This window comes from Passer montanus, unplaced genomic scaffold (genome assembly GCF_014805655.1).
Source record: "Passer montanus isolate IOZ18808 unplaced genomic scaffold, ASM1480565v1 scaffold74, whole genome shotgun sequence".
Classification (NCBI taxonomy): Eukaryota; Metazoa; Chordata; class Aves; order Passeriformes; family Passeridae; genus Passer; species Passer montanus.
The window spans coordinates 3,248,641-3,268,299 of NW_024372592.1; the positions used below are offsets into that span (position 1 = coordinate 3,248,641).

Here is a 19,659-nt window from a genome sequence, read left to right on the forward strand (position 1 = left end):
GTGAATTGGGCTCCCTGTAACTACTCTGAATTTCAAGTTTCTTTTGCCTTTTTGACTCTCCCTATGTTCTATGATCAGTTAGGACAGAGAGCAATTTGTCAGCTTCCTCCTCCCCATCATTCACTACTTTCTGTACATTCACATCAATCCTTTATGTTTTTTTAGGTTACTGGTCTGTCATTCCTTCACCACAGGAAGCACAAGTTTAACCACTCCATCAATGCAATTACTGACTTGACAATGCTTCATTATGCCCTAAAGCAGAGAGGATCTATTTGTTCTGCAATAAAGCAGCTCTTAATTAGGCTATTGCTCCTCCTGTGTAAATATCTCATTTTGCCTCTGGAATTGGGAAAAGTTCACTCTATCTCTTGTTGTTTGGAAAAGGCCAAGTGGCACTGGACAGCAATCTTTCACTTTCTGGACACAATTAATGTGCTGATTACTTTGCTAATGCTTTTGACAAGCACGTGATTTTTCTCTGATCAGACACTTAAAACTGCTGAATTTACTTGTGCTCTGCATTGCTTGTTAGGATGGGTCCAACTCCCCTCTTGTTTTTCCATGTTTAAATGGCAAGTCAACCCAACTTTTGCTTTGGATTCATGATGACACTACAAACTAAAAATCAAATTCTTTGACGTGAGAACCCAAAGACTGTTGCATAGACTTATGGAAAGTGACAGAGCATTCTCACAGCATGCTTCATTTAATCTCACAGAAAGGGTAATGCTGAGAAGAAATGGCAGAAACTGGTAGCTGTCACAAAGAAGTTTTTTGTGAAGTTACATTAATGGCTGAATTTTGTGATGCCTGACATTTTATCTTATTTCTAAAAACCTTTATTCCTTTTGGGTTCTCTTCAGTAACCAGATAATGTAAGCAGTGATAATGTTTATGAGTCTGAGAAAAAAGGCACTTTAGGTTTCATTGCCACTAGCTTTCTATAGAAGAAAATGAGATAACACTATATAGACGTACCTATTACAAAGCAACTAAATATTACCAGACTCTCCTTTAAGGTAATTTTATTTTTGGTGATAAGTTAAACATTTTCTCTGTCTTTTTATCTGACATAGGGAAGTCCTTTGGCTGACTTTGTTAATCATTCACTCTTCAGCTTGTAGTTAATTGTTTACTAACTGTTAAGCTGTTTGCACTAAAAAATGCCTTTGGGCTCTTAAATCAGTGGGAATATCTCACTAGAACAACAGAGATATGCCCGGTGCTACTGCTTGGGTGTGCAGATCTCACAGCTCCAGGCTACACTGCAGCTCTTTGTGTACAGTCTCTGGGGATGGAGTGGAGTCACATCCCTGTGTGCTGGTGAAAATGGACACACACCACTCACAGACAAATGCTCACATTGGGCTGCTGCAGTGCCTTGGCTTTCTTTCCAGTTGCTCTGAAATTCAAGCAAAAAACCCTCCAATGACCCTACACTGAAAATGGTGGGTTTGGTCTTTTCACAAGTAAGCATTTGTAGAAGCTAAGTTTAACATAGAGGGAAATGGATTCTGTCCACTCTGGAAGCTGTGAGCTGCTCCTACACCAATGTCACTGGTTCTGCAAGCCCAGCATCCAGAATTTCTCAATATATGGTTGGCAGGACAGCAGCCTCTTTCCACAATTGATACTCCTTTCTTCTTGATCAGCTGGAGTGTTGGATTTTGTGTAGCATACCAAAACTTTTGCAATTATTTTTTTACCCAAGAATGAACAGCCAGCAGATTATAACTCATAAGGATCAAATTTGCACTACAACAGGCAACATTCAAGTGCAAACCTTTGACAGGGCGTGCTGAATCTGTGAGCTAGCCCTCAACAGACAGAAGAAAAAGGATGACCCTCAAAGTGATGGCTTTGGGTAGATTCAGGGCTTGCACAAAATTCAAGTATAGACAGGAAGGAACATAAAAATAGAAACACAGAGACACATTAGTCTCTGCAGTCTAGGTACAACTGCATTCCATTTTAATAGGCCTGCATTCCCATCTGAACCACCCAGGACTAGGTGCCAGATACCCATCTCAGCTGCATCCCCAGTAATGCTGGAGAACTCGGTGCCTGAGTGAGAACAGTGCAAGCAGGATGAGGTTCTGGCCCTGTGTCAGCCTAAATTCCCCTCTCCAGTCTCATCTAACTTGCTGACAAACCTGGTTAGTTTTCTAGAGACACATGGCTGATTTACTCCAGCAATTTAATGAAATCATGGTTTTGAGTGACTGCTAATGGGATCGCCGGAGATAGGTTCAGCTGCTTAGTGTTGTTACAGTTTTACTCGCAAGCACAAGAAACATGGAAATCTATCTAGGATGACATATAGGAAAACATTACAATCTCCCTCATAAGACAAGCAAGGTTTTTATATGCACTTAATATAAATGTCTTGATTTCAGCTGTTTTTTTGCTAAAATTTTCTGCTTGTGTTTTTTCCAGGGAGACTTATTTTTCCATTGTAAGTTTTCAATTTGTTTCTGGCATTGGCAGTGTGCAGGAACAAAATATTAAAGATCAGAAAAGCCATAATCTCTTTCCCCCTCCCCCACTAATTTTACCTTGCAGAAAGTTCAGTAAAGTTTACCCCTCCCATTTGCTCAGCAAAGACTTGAACCAGCACATGCTGGTGTAGTGAAATGAATCAGATACTGTGGCAGGCTGCTCCCAGATACCAGGGTTATCAAGTGCAATTTTACAATCTAATTAGCAAGAGGATTAAACACTATGCCTCACTGAGGCAGTTGATCTGCTCTTGCCAGAGGGGTTTTACCACCTGTGTAGGGTAAAAAGTCTTTCTACCTACTCCACAGAAGGTAAAATCACTCCATGGAGAAATAATGAAGCCTCAGCCACCCTGTCCAAGTCCCATCCATGATTTAGGCAGTTCATTTTGGAATAGCTCTGCCAACAGATGGGGTTTGCAAGCATCATGTAGCAGAGAAATGCTCATCTAGTCTGTCTTTTCACTGCTGTGGTCTCTGGATTGTGGCAATGGACAGATCCGAGCCTGGAAATTTCTGCTTTCTCTTCCCACCCAACCTTCCCTCACAGATAAATTACCATTTCTGCCACAGTTCTTAGTGGTTTATACATAAGTCAGCACCACTTTTTTGGGTCTCCTGGATTTCATACATGATTTGCCGAGACCAAAAAACCTAATTCCCAATAAAGAGAAAACCAGCACCCTATTATTTTTAGGGTTCCACTCGGAGAAGAAGAATCAGAGGTGCCTAAAGCTCCTGATTTGAGGTACAGTGTGAGTGCTAGAGGTAGGCTAGTGGGGACACAGAGAGGCTGGTGAAGATTTAATCAAGAGTAGATCACCAGTGCAAAACCAGTGCAACAGATCAGATCACCCTGAACAGCTGAGAAGAGAAAGAAGATAAGCTGAGAAAGGAAGCTTGACCCTTCTGGTGGAAATGTGTCTCCTCTCATGCACTCAGAGCACCTGATCTGTCCTCTCCTTCCTTGTGATGCTCTCCACCAACCCTCCCATCCCAAGAGGGATGACAATAATTGCTGTAACGTGTGAAAGGCTGAGTTCTGTCATGGCAGGGCACTAATTTCTTCCAAAGAAATGTTTGTATTCCTAAGACTGACTTCTGAAGGCCTCTTTTAAGTACATGTCTTCCCTGGGGGGTTGGCACTACTGGAGATATGTGGGTACAAACACCTAGCCTAGGCATGTTTTAAACTACTGTGTGTGAGGATGGCTTGCCCTGCAGGTAATGATTGATCCTAAATAGATGTGTCTTTTAGTCTTTGTGAAGACCTCCTTACTCTCTTTGTCCTTTCCTTTAATGAATAAAAGTCCCATTAATAGCCTAGAGTGAATAAAAGTCTATTTGATGCACCTTGCTGCCTCCTTAGCAGTTCAGTTTTCTACCAAAACCTTGATTCTAGTTCATTTTTAATAGAAGATGCTCTCTGTGAGCAGCAGGCAGTGTCCACCTTGAATGTCACCAGAGGAGGTGAAAGAAGAATTGGTACAGAGACAATGCAAAGACAAATACAGAACTTAATTCACTGTGGAAGCTTTTGCATCCACAGAAGAGCTGCCCAGTTGTTCCAAATCATCCAGTTCTGCAGCCTACAAGCCAGCCTGAAGCCTTGCCTCCTGATGTCTCCACAGGTCTGCAGTGCAACAGACACTTTTGCTAACAGGCTCCATATTCCCACCTGCAGGGCAGGTGCTCAGGGATGAGGGTTTTTATTTTAGATGTCATTCTAGTTGGGAAAATCAGAACACACGGGCCCTCCTCAGGCTGAGCTCAAGAATCAAAACTTCCCTTTTTTTTAGGCATGTGTTGAAAGTCAGTTTTTCCTGCTACCTTGACATTAACTTTACAGTTAGGAATATTGTTGCTTATCAAATGTAATGATGGTCCTGAGAAAATCATGACATTTTCTTTTTGTAATAACTGGAAGCAGTTTTCCTGTCTCTTCAGCCCTTTCTCTCTCAGATAATTTATGGCTTGACAGTACAATATCAAGGGTTGGCTCAGCACCCCCAGTCCACCATTGCCAGTGAGTGGAAAGCCTCCAGCACCTGAGAGGATCAGCCCTTGAGTTCCCATCTATGTCTTACGGATCACACAAAAAAGAAACATAAATTGCAAGATTAAGTGACACTTATTTCCTCCAAACTCCACAACTTTTAATGAATTATGAGCTACTTTTGTCCATTAATTCTTTGCAGACATTGAGACAAGTTTAGGAGAAAACAAACATCTTTCAAAAATCACATGAATCAATGCCAGCATTTGGTGTACATCACACCCTTGACTCAAGCTTTGACATGTGTGGCAAGCCCAGACCTTGGTAGAAAAGCAAACACTTACCTTTCTTGGTTTCACTTTGTCATGGTAGTCATATTGAAAAATCCCCTTGTAGCTAAGTCCTAACCACCATGGAATTCCCTGCTTGTCCTGAAAGAGAAAACAGAGGGAGTTATATTGAATATGATGGGGAAATGCTGGAGATTTCCTGTGTTGTTGTTCAAGATGAAGATTTGTTTGTAAGTAATATCTTTGAATGGGTGTTGTTAAATTTCCCCCTGCTGAGTTCCTGCAAGTCACAAAGCTCCACAGTGTTTAGAAGAGATCTGTTTCACTTTTGGCCATGACATATAAAACAATTTAAAATACATCATATGTGATCAAGTTACTCAAAATGCTGTCAGGGGTGCTGAGGAGGTTTGACATGGGTCCCTTGTGCAGTGGTGCATCCTCTTTCTCTTCCCTGTAAATTATTCAGTCTGAACACTCAGAGATTGGAGGGGAGGGAAAGTGAATCACCCAGCTGACTTGAATTATGTGGAGGGATTTTAGCATTAGTCTTGAAAATACAGCAGTAATGGGATCTGAGAGCTACCAAGTGATAAGGTCTGACAGGCTCAGACCCAACTGCTTTGTGTCTGAGTGTGCAATAAAATGTCCTTATGGAGTAATGGCTGATATCTGATCCCAGTTTCTGCAATTTACTGAGCTGAAGTCCTCAATGAAATTACATCTGTTCTGTTAATGTGATAGAGAATGGCAGGGTAAAACACAGCAAAGCCAAGCCCCCACATCAGGCAGAAGCAAACCCTATTATGTGCAATATTTGCTGCCTCATTGCTGCTCACTGCTGCTTATTGACCATGGGGAGCTCACTGCAATAGCTCTCAAGTCTGCAGGATAGAATGTCCAGCCCAATCCACTAGATTTTTCTTGATCTAGAGTAGTCCAAGAGAACTGGATGCAAAGGGTGCTGAAGAGATGCAGTCCTCTGAGAAAAGATGAGGCTAATGATTTTTGCAAAATAATAATAACTTCTATTATTACATCCTATTAGCAGGAATAGACTAGAAACACATCTCCTGAGACAGGTACAGTAAGGTATTTGTATTTTTATAGTACCCCATGTGGACAAGACATTACAGATGTAAGAAAAACCATATGATTTCTGCACGGAGATAATGATGAAACGCATCAAAGCTTCAGGGGTGATAAATGAAAGAATATACTCTGAGGAATGTGGCTCTAGCTTTCTTTCTATGTTTATTGATTTATCTACTTAAAAGAACCCAAACCTACACAGCTGGTCAGGCAGGGAAGTAATAATAATAATATGGGCCTAGAAATTTTGGTGATATATCATTAGACAAAAGAAATGAGGAACTTAATGAATAGCTGCATGAAGTCCACACAGAAGTGGAGAGCTGATTGGGGATGAGAATGTGCTACCTATCTCTAGAATACAAGACTGTTTGGGCATTAAAAAGATGTACAATCCATCTACATATCTCATGTCAGGGGAGCTACAGTATGCAGGTCATGGCTGGCCCTAAGTAGGTGTTCATGGATCTGCCATCTGGGAAAGATCTGACCTCTTGGAGCTACAAAAAGGATTGTCTGCCAGAGATGTGTCTGGCTTGTCCCTTTGGTGGTGGTTCACTGGCATTGCCATGCTGCTGACTGAGCTGAACACTCCAGCACAATAGGACTGCGAGAGTTTTATCTCCAAGAACAGGATTTTCCTCTTTGGAACTGTATTTACTAAACATGCACACACAGCTGAAATAAGTTTATCCTACCTCAGGAAGTGAAACGAGACTTTAGTAGCATTGTATTGTATTCTGAGAGCAGAATGGCTGTTTGTACCTCTCTCCCTCCCTCTCCAACAAGAGTTTAATTTGTGAAGGACCTTCTTGTAGCACGTACCTTTACTGCATAATAATGCACTCCATATGTTGGGAGGGACTCTACAATGCTCATGTAACTGCAAAACAACACAGAAGAGAATAACACGTCTGAGAAGCTGAGAGGATGATCTGAAAAAAACTTTGATAAATAAATAATTATGCCAAGAAATACTTTAAAATGAAGCATTGCATGGGATGGAAAGCATAGTTTCATATTGTATTATTGTTCTGTAGAAATACTTAATAATAAAACAAAGGTCACAAAGAAATCATTCTTGTTTTACTTACTTCACAATTGCTTGACCTCTTGTCTGACCATTTAGTTTCTTGTAATGTTCAATGACTCGATCCTCACTGGAAAAGAAAAAAAATTTGATGTTTTATATAATGGCATTATCATTATATAAATATATAATATAAAAATCTTGACAAAAGCTGAAGAGATACTTCTGTTAACACAGCTACTGACTGATGGAATCAAAAGATGCCAAGAGAAACCATTAGATGAGGGGATTTGCTGCAGAACAGGGTAAATAAAGCAGGAGTCACAGACTGAGAATAAAAATGGTTTTCTAAGAGTTGGGTGTCTGGAAGAACCCGTTTTCCTCACAAACATGGTACCTATTTGTACAGACTTTTTCCTCTCTGCATTCCTTTCCTTCTCTACAAATGATACCCACAATACCACACTGAGGGCAAACAGATTTGCGTTGGAGCTGCTCAAGATCTGCTTTGTCCTAACTGCTGCAACTTCTTTTCAAGCCCATCATGTCCTCTGAAAGATGGGCAGAACTGTCAGAAATTGGTGGCCAGTCACAGCCCTAAGACTGACAGATTCCTCCTCACTGCATAACTGCAGGTGCACCACTGGAAGTACTCTGGAGCAATCTCTCTCAGCAGGAATTCCTGGTGCACACAGAAGCAGCAATAGCAGCAGTGACAGGGGATACTTCCAGGGCACTCAAACTTGTGTTTCTTTACTCCTAAAGTATTCATGTGCCTTTGCTTACTTTAGAGTTATACTAACTTGCATTCCCCCAGGCAAGTCCTGGCTAAGCACTGGGAGCTGGCATGAGCCGGGGCCCCTTTCCAACAGCTCCTTGGAGACTAAGATCATTTTATGTTGTAGGAAGACACGAACCATGTCATCATGTGTTCCAAGGTGAACCATAGAGGCTGTTCCACACCAGTGGGCCTTTGTGTCAGACAACAATTCTGAGTGTGTGCCAATAAGCAGTAGAGATGGAGCATCCAAGAGAGATCAGCATGGCGCAAATGACAGGTTGAGAGACACATGTAAGTTCACTTTTAAAGAATTTCACTCATTCTTCTCCAGTGAATGAGCAGCAGAGCTATTTGATGCATATAATCAGCTGTGCCAGCAAGGTCACAGCATGGCAAAATATAAGCCAAGGATGCAATGTCATGCACACAGGACCTGCTCTGCTACACTAGCATGACAAAACATTGAAGTCCTCAGGTTTAAAACCAATTTATTGCTCTTTATTTTGTATTTTATTTTTGATTCCCGAGGACAGGGAATCTGTTGAGTTGCCTGGAGATACTGTACAGAACTTGCCAGACCAAGAGGAGGGAAACCTAAACTACCTTCATGCCACCTTAGTGCCCTCCCCACCTGGCCCTGCATGAACTTCCATCTGTGTCATGTGTCTATACCATGCCACCAGTCTGCATGTGGTTTAGGGCAATGTGAACTGGCATTCTTCCCTCCCTGCGTTTCCTGGATCCAGCAGGACCCCCTAATGGGGCCTTTCAGTTGTCCACCATGTGGTAATCCTCCCCCAGGCAGAACTGAAGCCAGTTGTATTGCTAGGCAGTGTGAAGGAGCACAGCAGGGTGGGATGATGGTGGATGACTTCACCATGGCTGCTCAGAGATGCCCATGGGGGCTTTTGTGGAGAACTGCAAAGCATTTCACCAGCCCAGCTTAATATGACTGCATCTCCTTCTCATTGCTGCCTTCCCCATTTGCACCCCTTTTAGAAACAGAGCCAGAATCTCCAGAGCCACAACAGCTTTTAGAAAGAAGAGCCACAGGGAAGCTGAGGATTGTGTAGCCCTAATAATGAAGAGAGAAAGGAGACCCAGAAACATCAGTGAAGGCAGCAAAGAGCAATTCAGAGACAGTGTCAGATTGTCAGCAGGGCCAGCTTTTCCCTCACAAGCCTGTTCATCTGGGAGGTTATTTAACTGCTTTCCTTACTCACTCGCCAAGTGGCTTCCCCCAATTCCCCCTACAAAAATAAAAAAGCCCTTTTCAGAGCTGTCCCATCAGCAGGCCACAGCAGGAACAGGGTGCTGACTGAGCCAGTGACACATTGCATGGGTAAAAGAATGGTCCAGCTCTCCCATCAAATCCCTCAGAATCATTTTAATGCTTAGAAAATGATCTCTAAATTCTACAGCTATGAAACAATATTCAGCACACTGATCCAAGCAAGTACCACAGATGTTATGGGTGTGCACATGAAGGCAGAGCCTGGGTCTCCTGCCATGATTATCATAAACAGGATTACTTTTGGAGCAATAACTGAATTACATGAGTGTTCAGTATTGGAAGATCTCCAAAAAACATCATTCTTAATAAAAAAGATAGACAGAGAGGGCTTACAGCCCTTTGAAATTGCCTCTTAAAACAATGATTACATGTGGATGCAATTCCTCTGTCTCAGACAGTAACAAACCAGGAGTGACTTCTCAGAAAATAATGGAGTTTCTCCAGTGGAAAACACTCCTAGCTTTATTTTCCACTCTGTGCAGTTTATTACACAGATCAAGCTCTCATATTGCTGCCATTCAAGGAAAGAGTAGATGTACCTGGACATGCTGATTACTTAATGTGACTCCGGATGTGCTCTGCTTTCTTACAAATTATTATTATAAAACAATTGATATGTTCCTAGACCATACTCCTTGGGTAGGGAAGCCAATCCATGGCCCATTTCCTTCACAAGGACAGATCAGATGTCAGGGAGCCTTCCTGAACAGCAGGACAAAGAGTTGTGTTTTTAACCCATGCTAGAAATATGGGATAGTCCAGGCTCTACCCAGTTCTTCTAAGCAAATGCAGGCAATACTACACCCCCATTGTTCTATTAGGGTACTGATGATTTTTCTTAGTAAAATGTTTTGTGGTCTACAGATGTTAAGTGCCAGGCAAGTATCACCTTTGTTTCTTCTTTCCTTTGAAGAAAAAATATAAAGCCTGAAATATCAATAAAGCCATATTTAGGAGTGGGATCTGTGGCTTTTCATCTTCCTGCAGCACTGGCCTTGTCACTGAGGAAAGAAATATGTACTCCAGAGTACAATTCATCCAATCTATTTTGGACAGATTCCTTGGGAGGAGGTTACTGCTGCTTCTCTCTGCTGACAGCAAAGGGAGCTGAGGGCACCTAGCTCAGATAGCCATGTCCACTCTGGAAAAACATTCACAGTCAGAACAATCAGTGTGACATCCCTTCTCTAACAATTCTCTGGACTTCCTTTTCCTTCCTACTGTCCTGTGCAAGAAGGATCATCCAGCACAGAGGTTGCTTTCTGCCTCCAGCTCTGGGTTGGAAGGTTAAGCCCAACACATGCCAGGGAAAACAAGCAAAATCATTCACGGGTCAGAAGGAGCATTAGCAGAGCCTATAAACATGCTCCCCTATCATTTCAGCTGTTCATCTCAAGACAGCTGCCATGCTGCTATTGACAGCTGGGAGAGTGCTGGGACACTGCTGGGACCACCAGCTGACATCTCCCCTCCCTCCTGCTCTGCCTTGTTGCTGTGTGGGTGACACAAAAACTCATTCACAGTGCAGGGCTGGCAGAGAATGCTTAACTAATGTGGGGACAGAGACACGGAGGCTGCCGAAGCACTGCTGTCTGTTTGCCAGCTCATAAAACATTCCCCCCAAAGCTGCAGAAATTAATACATGGATGATATTCTGCAGCAGACAACTCTGATAAAGATCTTTAGAAGTAACAAGAAATCCCTCCTGTCCCAGCAGCTTATAGAACTGGACAGCAGACAACTTGCAAGCAAATGCAGGCCTTGAGTTTCTCATCAGATCCAGATTTTCAAAGTTAGTTGTTCCCTCCCTCTCTTCCCAGCACACTGAGCTGTTTTAAATAGCTGTCCATTCATTGCTGTTCCTCAGTGTTATTTTGTTTCTAAACTGACTTTTCCATTTTGATTACATTATTGAACAAATAATGTCTTTATTTGCAGTCGTATGCTGTCCCTCTGAAGCCACCAGTACCTCTTAGGCCAAGGGACCAAGAACTGGACCACGGCCTCAGGTATGTGTTGAACCAGAGAAAATCACTAAATAATGATTTTCAGCTGATGTTTTCAGAGGTGGGTTTTCTGGCAACACTGATGCTTTGGGCTGCTAAAAACAAGCTCACATTCAAAGTCAGTGGGAACCTGGGAGAAGTCTATCTTCCCATGGCCTGTTGAAAATCCCAGTCTAGCATTCACTTTTGTGTTGTTGTACCTCATATTGCCCTTATTACTGACAACTGGGTACTGGGCTGGCTTGGTTGGGAGGATCTGAAATGAGATAAAATGCAATGACAAGTGTCTGGAAAGGAGCACTGTGAGTTAACACATTTCTAAAGGTTCTCTCCAGTCTCTGTGATTGGTTTCGTGTCTGTTTCCATACATGGCCACGAAAAATCACAACTCAGGGCCTCCAACTCCTGGACTGTGTGGGAGGACCAGAAGCTCAGCTTTCATTTAAAAGAAAAAGAAATAGAAACAAACCCACCAAAAAGCCCCTACTTTCTTCACCAGTAATCAGAGATGCCAAAAGATGCTTGAGAACAAGATGTGCAGCTGATTATTCTGAGCATGGAGAAAGCTGCAAGAGATTACAGTGAAGGGAAAGGCCTACACCAAGGGTATCAAACCAGGAGATTCCATGAAGGTGGAACCAAAGGGACAAACTGTGCTGATCTAATAATCCAGGACTCATCCCACAGGTGTTGCTAAATTTGGTAGGTACAATAGCGGATGGTTTTTAATGGTGTCTGATGGAAATGTATTATTTTATGAAGATCTTCTACAGCATCTTGCCAAAGGTATCACAGTATTTACTTGATTATCTATTTTATTATCTCTTAATCCACTTCAGCTGATAAAAATATAGTACAAAGTTCTTTTGTTTGTCTGTTTTAAACTAATTAAAGCCATTACCCATCCCATCTTTAATGTTTTAAAAGTTTCTTTCCAGGGCTGCATATTCACTTGTGACTGCTTGCACTCACGCTGAAGAACTGCAGAATAAAACTGATTGCTCACAGAAAAGGTTTGGATGAAATCTGCATGTGGTACATAATCTGCATGTGATGTGAAGAGAACATATACATATATATCAGAGAACAGAGTTTTAAAAATCTGCTCCCTTAGATCACTGAAGTTTGATCTGTAATTTTGAGGCTTTTTGTCTGATTCACCAACAGACGCTTCCTGAGAGCATTAAGTGTTTCAGTGTTTAGAAAAAAGCCATCATTAAAAAATAATGAACTAGTAATGTTAAAGAGGTCTTTTTTACTGACATGAAATCACAAGGGAGTCACAGGACTGCAGCCTCTGATTTTATTACTCCATTGGTAACACCACCTTCCCAACCTGTGACCTGTTCTCAGTCACATGAGACCCCCCACAAAATTAAGTACAGCTGCAAGTGCTGTTACCTTGTGTATAAATGCAAATACTCATATTCTGAGCACGAGGATTTTACATGGCTCTTCTTGCTAGGTGGCACTTTATGAAGACCTTAGGCCATGTTGTTGCTGAAGGGTCAGATTTGCCTTCCCTGTCAGTGCCTACTTGTTCCCACCACTCCTCTTGAGATGGCTTTCAGCTTGAGCTCCCAGTCTGTTAGTCAGCCAGGCCACCTGGAAATGTACTGCTTTTGAGTGTGTGGAGTAGTTTTTGGAAAAAGAGATGCTCCTAAGAGGAAAACCATTCTTCTTCAATGAGATGGCAGCCTACATTTATCATTTTTCATGAAGATTTGATTTGGTTCTTTGAGAGAAATATCAGGAGATTGGGATGATCCACAGTTATTGTGTCAGTGATCCTAATTTCATCTGGGGACTCTGAATCTCTCCTTATTTTCTCAGAAAGGGATTAGGAGACCTCACGATGAGCTTGCCTATGACTTGATGTTAGGTACAGTTAATTCCACTGTTGTAGCTATGCTAGGAGAAGAGGATGACCTTTTTGGCAAAGAGAAGGACTGACATCATAGCTTAACAACTGATTTGTTTCCCCCTGCCATCCTGAGATTACCAAAATGCAGAAATGAAAAGAGTAGCAGATAAAGAAGCTCAATCCAACCCCCAGGCTTGCAGCCTAATGCTTTAAAGGCAAACATGAAAGAGCAACAAGCAGAAAATGGAGTGAAAGTATTTCCCCTTTAATGAATAGTCTTTACCCAAATTCTTTCCTATTTGCACAGATAAAAGAGATATGCAGGGTGGCACAAAGAATCTATGTGTGTGGCATGTAAAATCTAAATGTGACCCTCCTTCTACCTTGAGCTTGTTTTTCAGTGCAATAAAGACAGAGCAAACAAGCATCCACCTCCAAACACTGAGTTCATATAAAAGGAGATGGGTTCAGCTATGCCATATAGAGAGGATTTGCAAGATGAGACTGAATCACAACACAGGGCAGTGCAAAACACTGACGTTTCCAACTGGGAAAACTCTTTCACAAATTCAAAGTGCTGTGAAAGTAAATGTTACATTAGGCCTCTTGATTTCATTGGGACATTTGCACACTTACAGAGGATTTTTGGCCAGGCATTTGGCAGATAGGGAAACTGAGGCCCAGGATGGTAGCTCTATTTGTGTTAAGTCATGCAATGAGTCAGTGACAGACCCAGAGGAGGAGAGCAGGAATCTCTGCACCCCAGTTCCACTCTCAGACCACACTGCCAGAGCCAGGTCCTGCACAAGGCAGTGTGGAGAGTGATCCATTACCAGTAAGCGAGGGAAGGATGCTCCTTCAGCGCTGGTGTTGGAAGGGCTGGCAGCTTCTTTAATTCATTCCTTACAACTTCATTGCTGAAAGAGAGTTCAAAAGGAGGATCAGGCTACAAGAAAACAACCACAATATTTGATATGACTTGACCTAGCTGGCAGGCTGCTATGGCTCTACATCTGTTCCTTCTTAACAAAAGGCACTGGGGTTTCCTTTTTCTCCTCTCTTTATTTGTTTTATGGCAGCCCAGTTAACTTTTCCCTCTATTATCAAAATTGGAGAGAAGCTCTCCCAGATGGTTATGTTGAAGCACTTCCTACCAGTGACTGGACACAAAAGCCACAATGTCACATGTCACTGAGCAGGGCGTCACAGACGTGTTCATAGAGGGGAAAAAAACCAAGGGGGAGGGAAAGTGATGCTTTTAGCTGCAATTATACATCTTTATTTAATGCCTTACAAACTGCTGCAAAAAGTAATAATTTGCTTTCTTAGCATCACAGGTTGTTCTTAACCTCTTGGCCAGTAACCTGTCCTTTGCATAACATCTTCACTGATAAGACTCCACTTTGAATTTGGGTCCTGCTACATAAAACCTTCCTACACAATCACCTCACTAACATTCTTCTCCCTGCAACCTCCAGTGGCCACAATGGCCAGGTGGAGCAGCATCACCATGCAGCAGAGAGCAGGGAGAACTCATGAAATGGGAGGCAGATTCTCACAGATGAAACCGTGGGATTTTCTCCTACAAACCCCAAATGCCTCCCTTCCCACATTTAAACACACATGGAATTGTGTGCACATAGAAAAAAACCAAAAAAAGCCTCAAAGGCTTGGGAAGGAAGGCAGTGCTGCTATTAATTTTTAAAATTGTAGAAATACACAGCCAAGAGGGCCAGACAGGACACGGAGGAGTGCCAAAGAATTCATGTTTATTGGCTTACTTACAGCAAGTTTTTCTGCCTTCTTATACCCTTCCCTTTATCCTACTCAAACATGTGGCTGTCCTGGAGCTGCAGAGAGAGATACCTCTTCCAGAGCTCCAGATTCCCCAGCCCACTGGCTTCTCCCATGAGGTTGGTAGACAAGTAGTCTTGACCTCTGCGGCTGTAGACCAGAGATCTTGGTATCTGCTAAAGACTTGAGGAGATCTTGGACATCCCAGATCACCCTGGGTTTCATCCTTGTCTCTGGGACAGTCTGTATGTTGACTTGTAGAGAAGTGACACTGCTTCAGTTATAAAAATCTTCCCACAGCACTTCTCCATTTGCACATCTAGGAGCAGGCTCTGCCTAAGACCTAGGTGGGTTTGTCTTAATTGGAGTCTGCAGGTTAATTGCTAGGTTGGGCCATAGGGCAAACCACTGACATAAATCCAGGAGGAGGCATTTTGGGCATGTCTACAGACATTTGTTTATAATTATGGTAGTTCCCTGACAATCAATTAAGTAGTTTAAAAACAGGACCAATCTTCTAGTCCGGACAAATCTGTGAGAGAAGGCCAAGTCTCAATGAGGCTCAAACTTTGCAGAGTGAAGATGTGTTGAATAGCACACAAGAACTGAGGCAACTGCTGCCATGCTAAGCACATGGAGAACCACTCTGTAACACCTCCTATGCCAAGCCAAAAGGCTCTTGACAAACAATGTTTGAACACCCACTCCTGCCCAAATCCCATGGTCATTTGGCCATCAGAGAGCTCTTCTCTTCTAAGTGCAAATGCTCAAAAACTATTCAGATTTATTCTTCCATGGCAGGTAAATATCTGCACAAGTCTGAACATGAAGCTGCTCTGCACTGTGTTATCTGCTGATCTGGAAGCTCTGTTCTGTGACTGACAGCCTAGAAAACAAGTTGCTGCTTTTTAGAGTTTATTGCCAAGAGCTGTCTCCTCCACAGCATGTGCATACTCAGCTCTTACTGAGGTTTTTGACATTTTGAAAGAAACTGGGAAAAAAGAATAGAACTTGGGACAATCAGAGTACAAGCAGCAGTAACTGCCCTCAAATGAAGATTTTTGAGGCTGGCTGCTCAGAGAAGGAAGTTGAGAGATTTCCAAAACTTTTCTGGGAAAGCACAGAGTGAGCTCCAAACAGGGACTTTCTGAGCCCAGAAATCTATCAAATAGGGCAAGATTAGTGGTGACTAACGATCCCTGAGAGTCTGGGAAAAACTCTGAGTCAGTAATGGCTCCTATAAAAGAAAGAGCTAACATCAGTCACTTCTGTTTTTTTCTGTCAGTGAGGCACAAAATTTGCCTGTGCTGTGGTAAGGTCTTTTAAGAATCAGAGAAAAAAGACATTTTTAGTGATGTTGGGCAGGATTAACATTTCTGCTCAGCACCTAGAAAATATTGTAAGGATAGTGCCTCAGCCTCAAAGCACCTCAAAAGTCAGGTAATCACTTCCAGGAATAAAAAGGTATTTCCTTCTGTAGTCCATGCATTCACTAAGCCTTCTGGCAAGATTCATCTCAAGACAAATTAATTTAGACTCCCAAAAAGATGTCAAATCAATAAAAGGAAAAAAAAATAATGACTCAAGTTGCATTTGAACTAGTGGTCATGAGGTCACTTTCCTCTCGCCTCCTTTTAAAACACTGAACCTCTCAATTTTTAAAATGTTTCCAGCAGGATCACAAGTGTTTTTTTACTTACTGCTTTTCATGCTCTTTCTAGTGAAATATCTCAGTGTGTTTGTTTTATTACTGTATTTAGAAAGTGTTTGTTTAATCCGGTCACTTGTGCTACATTTATTTTATATTCGGAAGTGTCCAGTCTCCAGGGCTGATATATACAGAAGAGTGTTTAGGACACAGATTTATTAATATGCAGGGGAAAGTCTCCAAAGACACTTTCTTTGTGTCCCCTAGACCACTTTATTCCCTTTTTTCCTATGGTGGAAATGGTAATACTTAAAGGACTGAATAACAATATGAAAACTGAACTGGAAAAGCCATCTGCAAGGGTTCCTGAAAGCTGGTTAGAAAGCTGAAGTAAGGTTGACTAACAATAGACCTAGAAAACAGAATGTCTTCTTCTTGGGTTTGTTCTGGTACTGCCTGTTTAATGAGTCATGTGCAAATAAATTAGTCACCACCTCTTAGTATCTTTATCTACACATGGGGGCAAAAGGCCTGCCTAGAACTTCATAAACATTTTGTGAAAAACAAGTTTTTGCATACTGTCTAAAATAAATTTGAGCAAGATTACATATGCAGTTGTCTCGGGAAATCCATACATTTTCCAGCATATGTAATAACAATGATCAGGAAAAAACAAAACTGCAGGTTAAAGTTACCAACTCTTTTCAGCATGGTAATTCATTCCATAGAATGCAGGAGGAAATGCATACTCTGAGATTCTCAGATTAGATGGTACTTTGCAAAATACAGTGTTTAGGATCTTTACCATTAGGCTGCAAGAATGCAGCCCAAGTTCTCTAACCCTTTAATACATTCTAATTGGTTAAATGTCACTTGGTTACACAGAAAGAAAAGTAAGCCTGAAACTATGTTAGATTACCATCTGCCCAAATGTTGAAATTATTGTGAAATTCTGCCTAGCAGGAAACTGGCTGTTAGCTTTCCTCCCTTGTTATTCTTTCATGTATTGCTGGGAGATACTTGGAGTTCACTTGAAATGTCTCATACTGTTTAACTGGAAGAAATCTAGCAATGAGGAACTAGCTGCAGTGGTTCAGGATTTTGTTTTACTCAGAGGTTTTTCTTTTCCATCCCCAAACTGAGGGACAAATGATCAGTATATGCCATTTCTCGCTGCTTTGACATACAAGCTGTTTAAGGCTGAAGAACTGGATTATGAACATTTTAAAACAAAGCTGGTATGAGTTTCCCAGAGATTTTGGGACTGGACTCTCAATATGGCAGGATTCAACGGTGGGGGGAATCCAAATTATTTTAACAATATGCTGTATTCCCCCACAAATTAGCCAGGGCAGCCTTGGTAATTCCTTTATGTAGGCCTAAAGAGAGTCACACCTGTAGGATTTGTGTCCATCTAAAGAACTGAAATTTCTCCTGCCCATGCTCTGCCAACCAAGAGTGACTCAGCTCCCAACTAGAAACAAGATTAGTTTGAGCTAATAACCTTCGGATCCGTCTGCAGGATACTAGTTTAGGACCTTTATACAAGCAATTCTGTGCCTTTGAAGTAAAAATGTTTGCAGCTAATATTGAAAAGCACAGAACCCATCTTAAGTGTCCGGTTCCACCTGAAAACCAGCTGAACAAGGAAACTTGATTGTCCAAAATTCAATGGTATGTTCCAGACTAAAAATAAACATATTTAAGTTTTGTCAGCTGAAGCATTTGAACATTCTCTTTCAGTAATGTGAAAATGCTCTTCTTTAGTGCAGAGGACTAGGAACTTCTTAAGAAGAAAAGCTTTTTATTTTAAACCTCATTCTGCCTGAATCTATATCAACTAAGAGATGGAGGCTACTCACAGCAAACATTAATACTTAGCTGATCTAAACAGGTTCAGGAACTCAGGGTTTCTGATGAGCTTGTTTTTGAAATGGAACACACGTTAGAAATGCAAAAGGACTTAAAATAATTGCTCACTATAGCTGCTAAACTCATCTGTCAGGACTGTTGTGGTATTTTATGTCAAGACAGGTGAGGGTGACTTGGACTGTGCTCCCCTGGCTTAGCAAAACCTAGGAATCACTGTGATGGCCAAGGTGGTAAGAAGCAGTGATAACAGACTCATGCATGGTAATGCCCTACCAAAGGATATGACACAAGCTGCTTTTTGGAAAAGGAAAAAGGAGTGATCTGAGCACACTGATTATTCTGAGGTATGAGATGATTTCCTCAAAAGCAGCAGTGGGAGCTGCTGTCACTGAGGATGCATCAGTTCACAGAGGTAGAAAGCTGACTGTTACCATTTGTTTGTAAGATTGATTCTGTTTTTTGAGTTCCCACGAGGCCCAAAGAGCAAACTTGCACCTGCATTCAGGAGTCCTGAACCAGCTGCAGATCCTCCACGTGGCTGCAGTGGGGTTTGGAGGTAATCCCACTCTGGCCACCATGGGCAGGTGCCAACACGCAGCTGGAGCTGTGACAGTTTGGCTTTGACCATCCCAGCACCTGAGGTGATCGGCTGTGAGTGACTCACAGGAAGGCTCCCATGGGGAACAGCAATTCTCCCATCACTACCAAAGAGCCAGTGCTTATGCACTTTTCTGGATGGGGGCCAGAGAAACTCATACTCTCACAGGCTATAAATCTGATGGTGGCAGTAGACAGGACAGGTGTGGGAAAGCTGCAGTCTGCACTCCAAGCATGCAACCCTTTAGAATTAATTTATTTCTTCAAAAACAAAGAGTTCAAGAGTTCAGCCATCACGCAACATATGCTGCCATGCACAACATATCATCTTCAAATCTCAGCAGCAAGACAATCACAACTGCAAAGCTTCTCTGTTTCAAAGAGTAGCACTTCTACTTTAAACAGTATTTCAACATTAACTTATTTCAGACACTGGAGCTAATTTGATCCCTAAGAGAAGTCAGAACATTTGCCTTCACCTGCAGTTCCTCTGGCTGGCCTGAGGCTTGGTTTGCCTGCTGGATTTTACACTGCTGATACGATAACCACAAATCTCAGCAGGCAAAAATCTTGACCACAACAACCTCATGTTGACTTCAGTAGTAGCTGGATCTCACCCAGCACATAAACCTGTGTCAGTGCACATTAGATGGGAGCTGCTGGGGATGGACATCCTCGGGAGATGCCAAGTCTTCTAGACCATAGAGGATCACGGTAGCATTTTTCTACCTTCCTCCAAGAACAGCCTTCAAACTGGCAGATTTGTCCCCAAAGTCCATTTATAAATTAAAATCCCTGGCAGTGCCCTCAAATTGTTATTATGACACCCCTTCTCTGCCTGACCTGGATGTAAGGAATCCCCCTTCCACTTCAAACCACTGTGATTCACAGGGG

The 19,659-nt window shown here is 42.1% G+C and overlaps 1 protein-coding gene across 7 annotated transcripts in view; it reads right to left on the reverse strand.

Annotated features, from left to right (window-relative positions):
- FRMD4A (FERM domain containing 4A) overlaps positions 1-19,659 on the reverse strand; it is a 357,683-nt gene that overhangs the window by 48,228 nt on the left and 289,796 nt on the right. For all 7 annotated transcript variants that reach the window (XM_039730872.1, XM_039730873.1, XM_039730877.1 and 4 more), the window contains 4 exons: positions 13,688-13,771; positions 6,974-7,039; positions 6,705-6,762; positions 4,842-4,928 (listed from right to left, as the gene is read on the reverse strand). In XM_039730872.1, the coding sequence (XP_039586806.1) occupies positions 4,842-4,928; positions 6,705-6,762; positions 6,974-7,039; positions 13,688-13,771 (295 nt within the window). The remainder of the gene's footprint in view (positions 1-4,841; positions 4,929-6,704; positions 6,763-6,973; positions 7,040-13,687; positions 13,772-19,659) is intronic.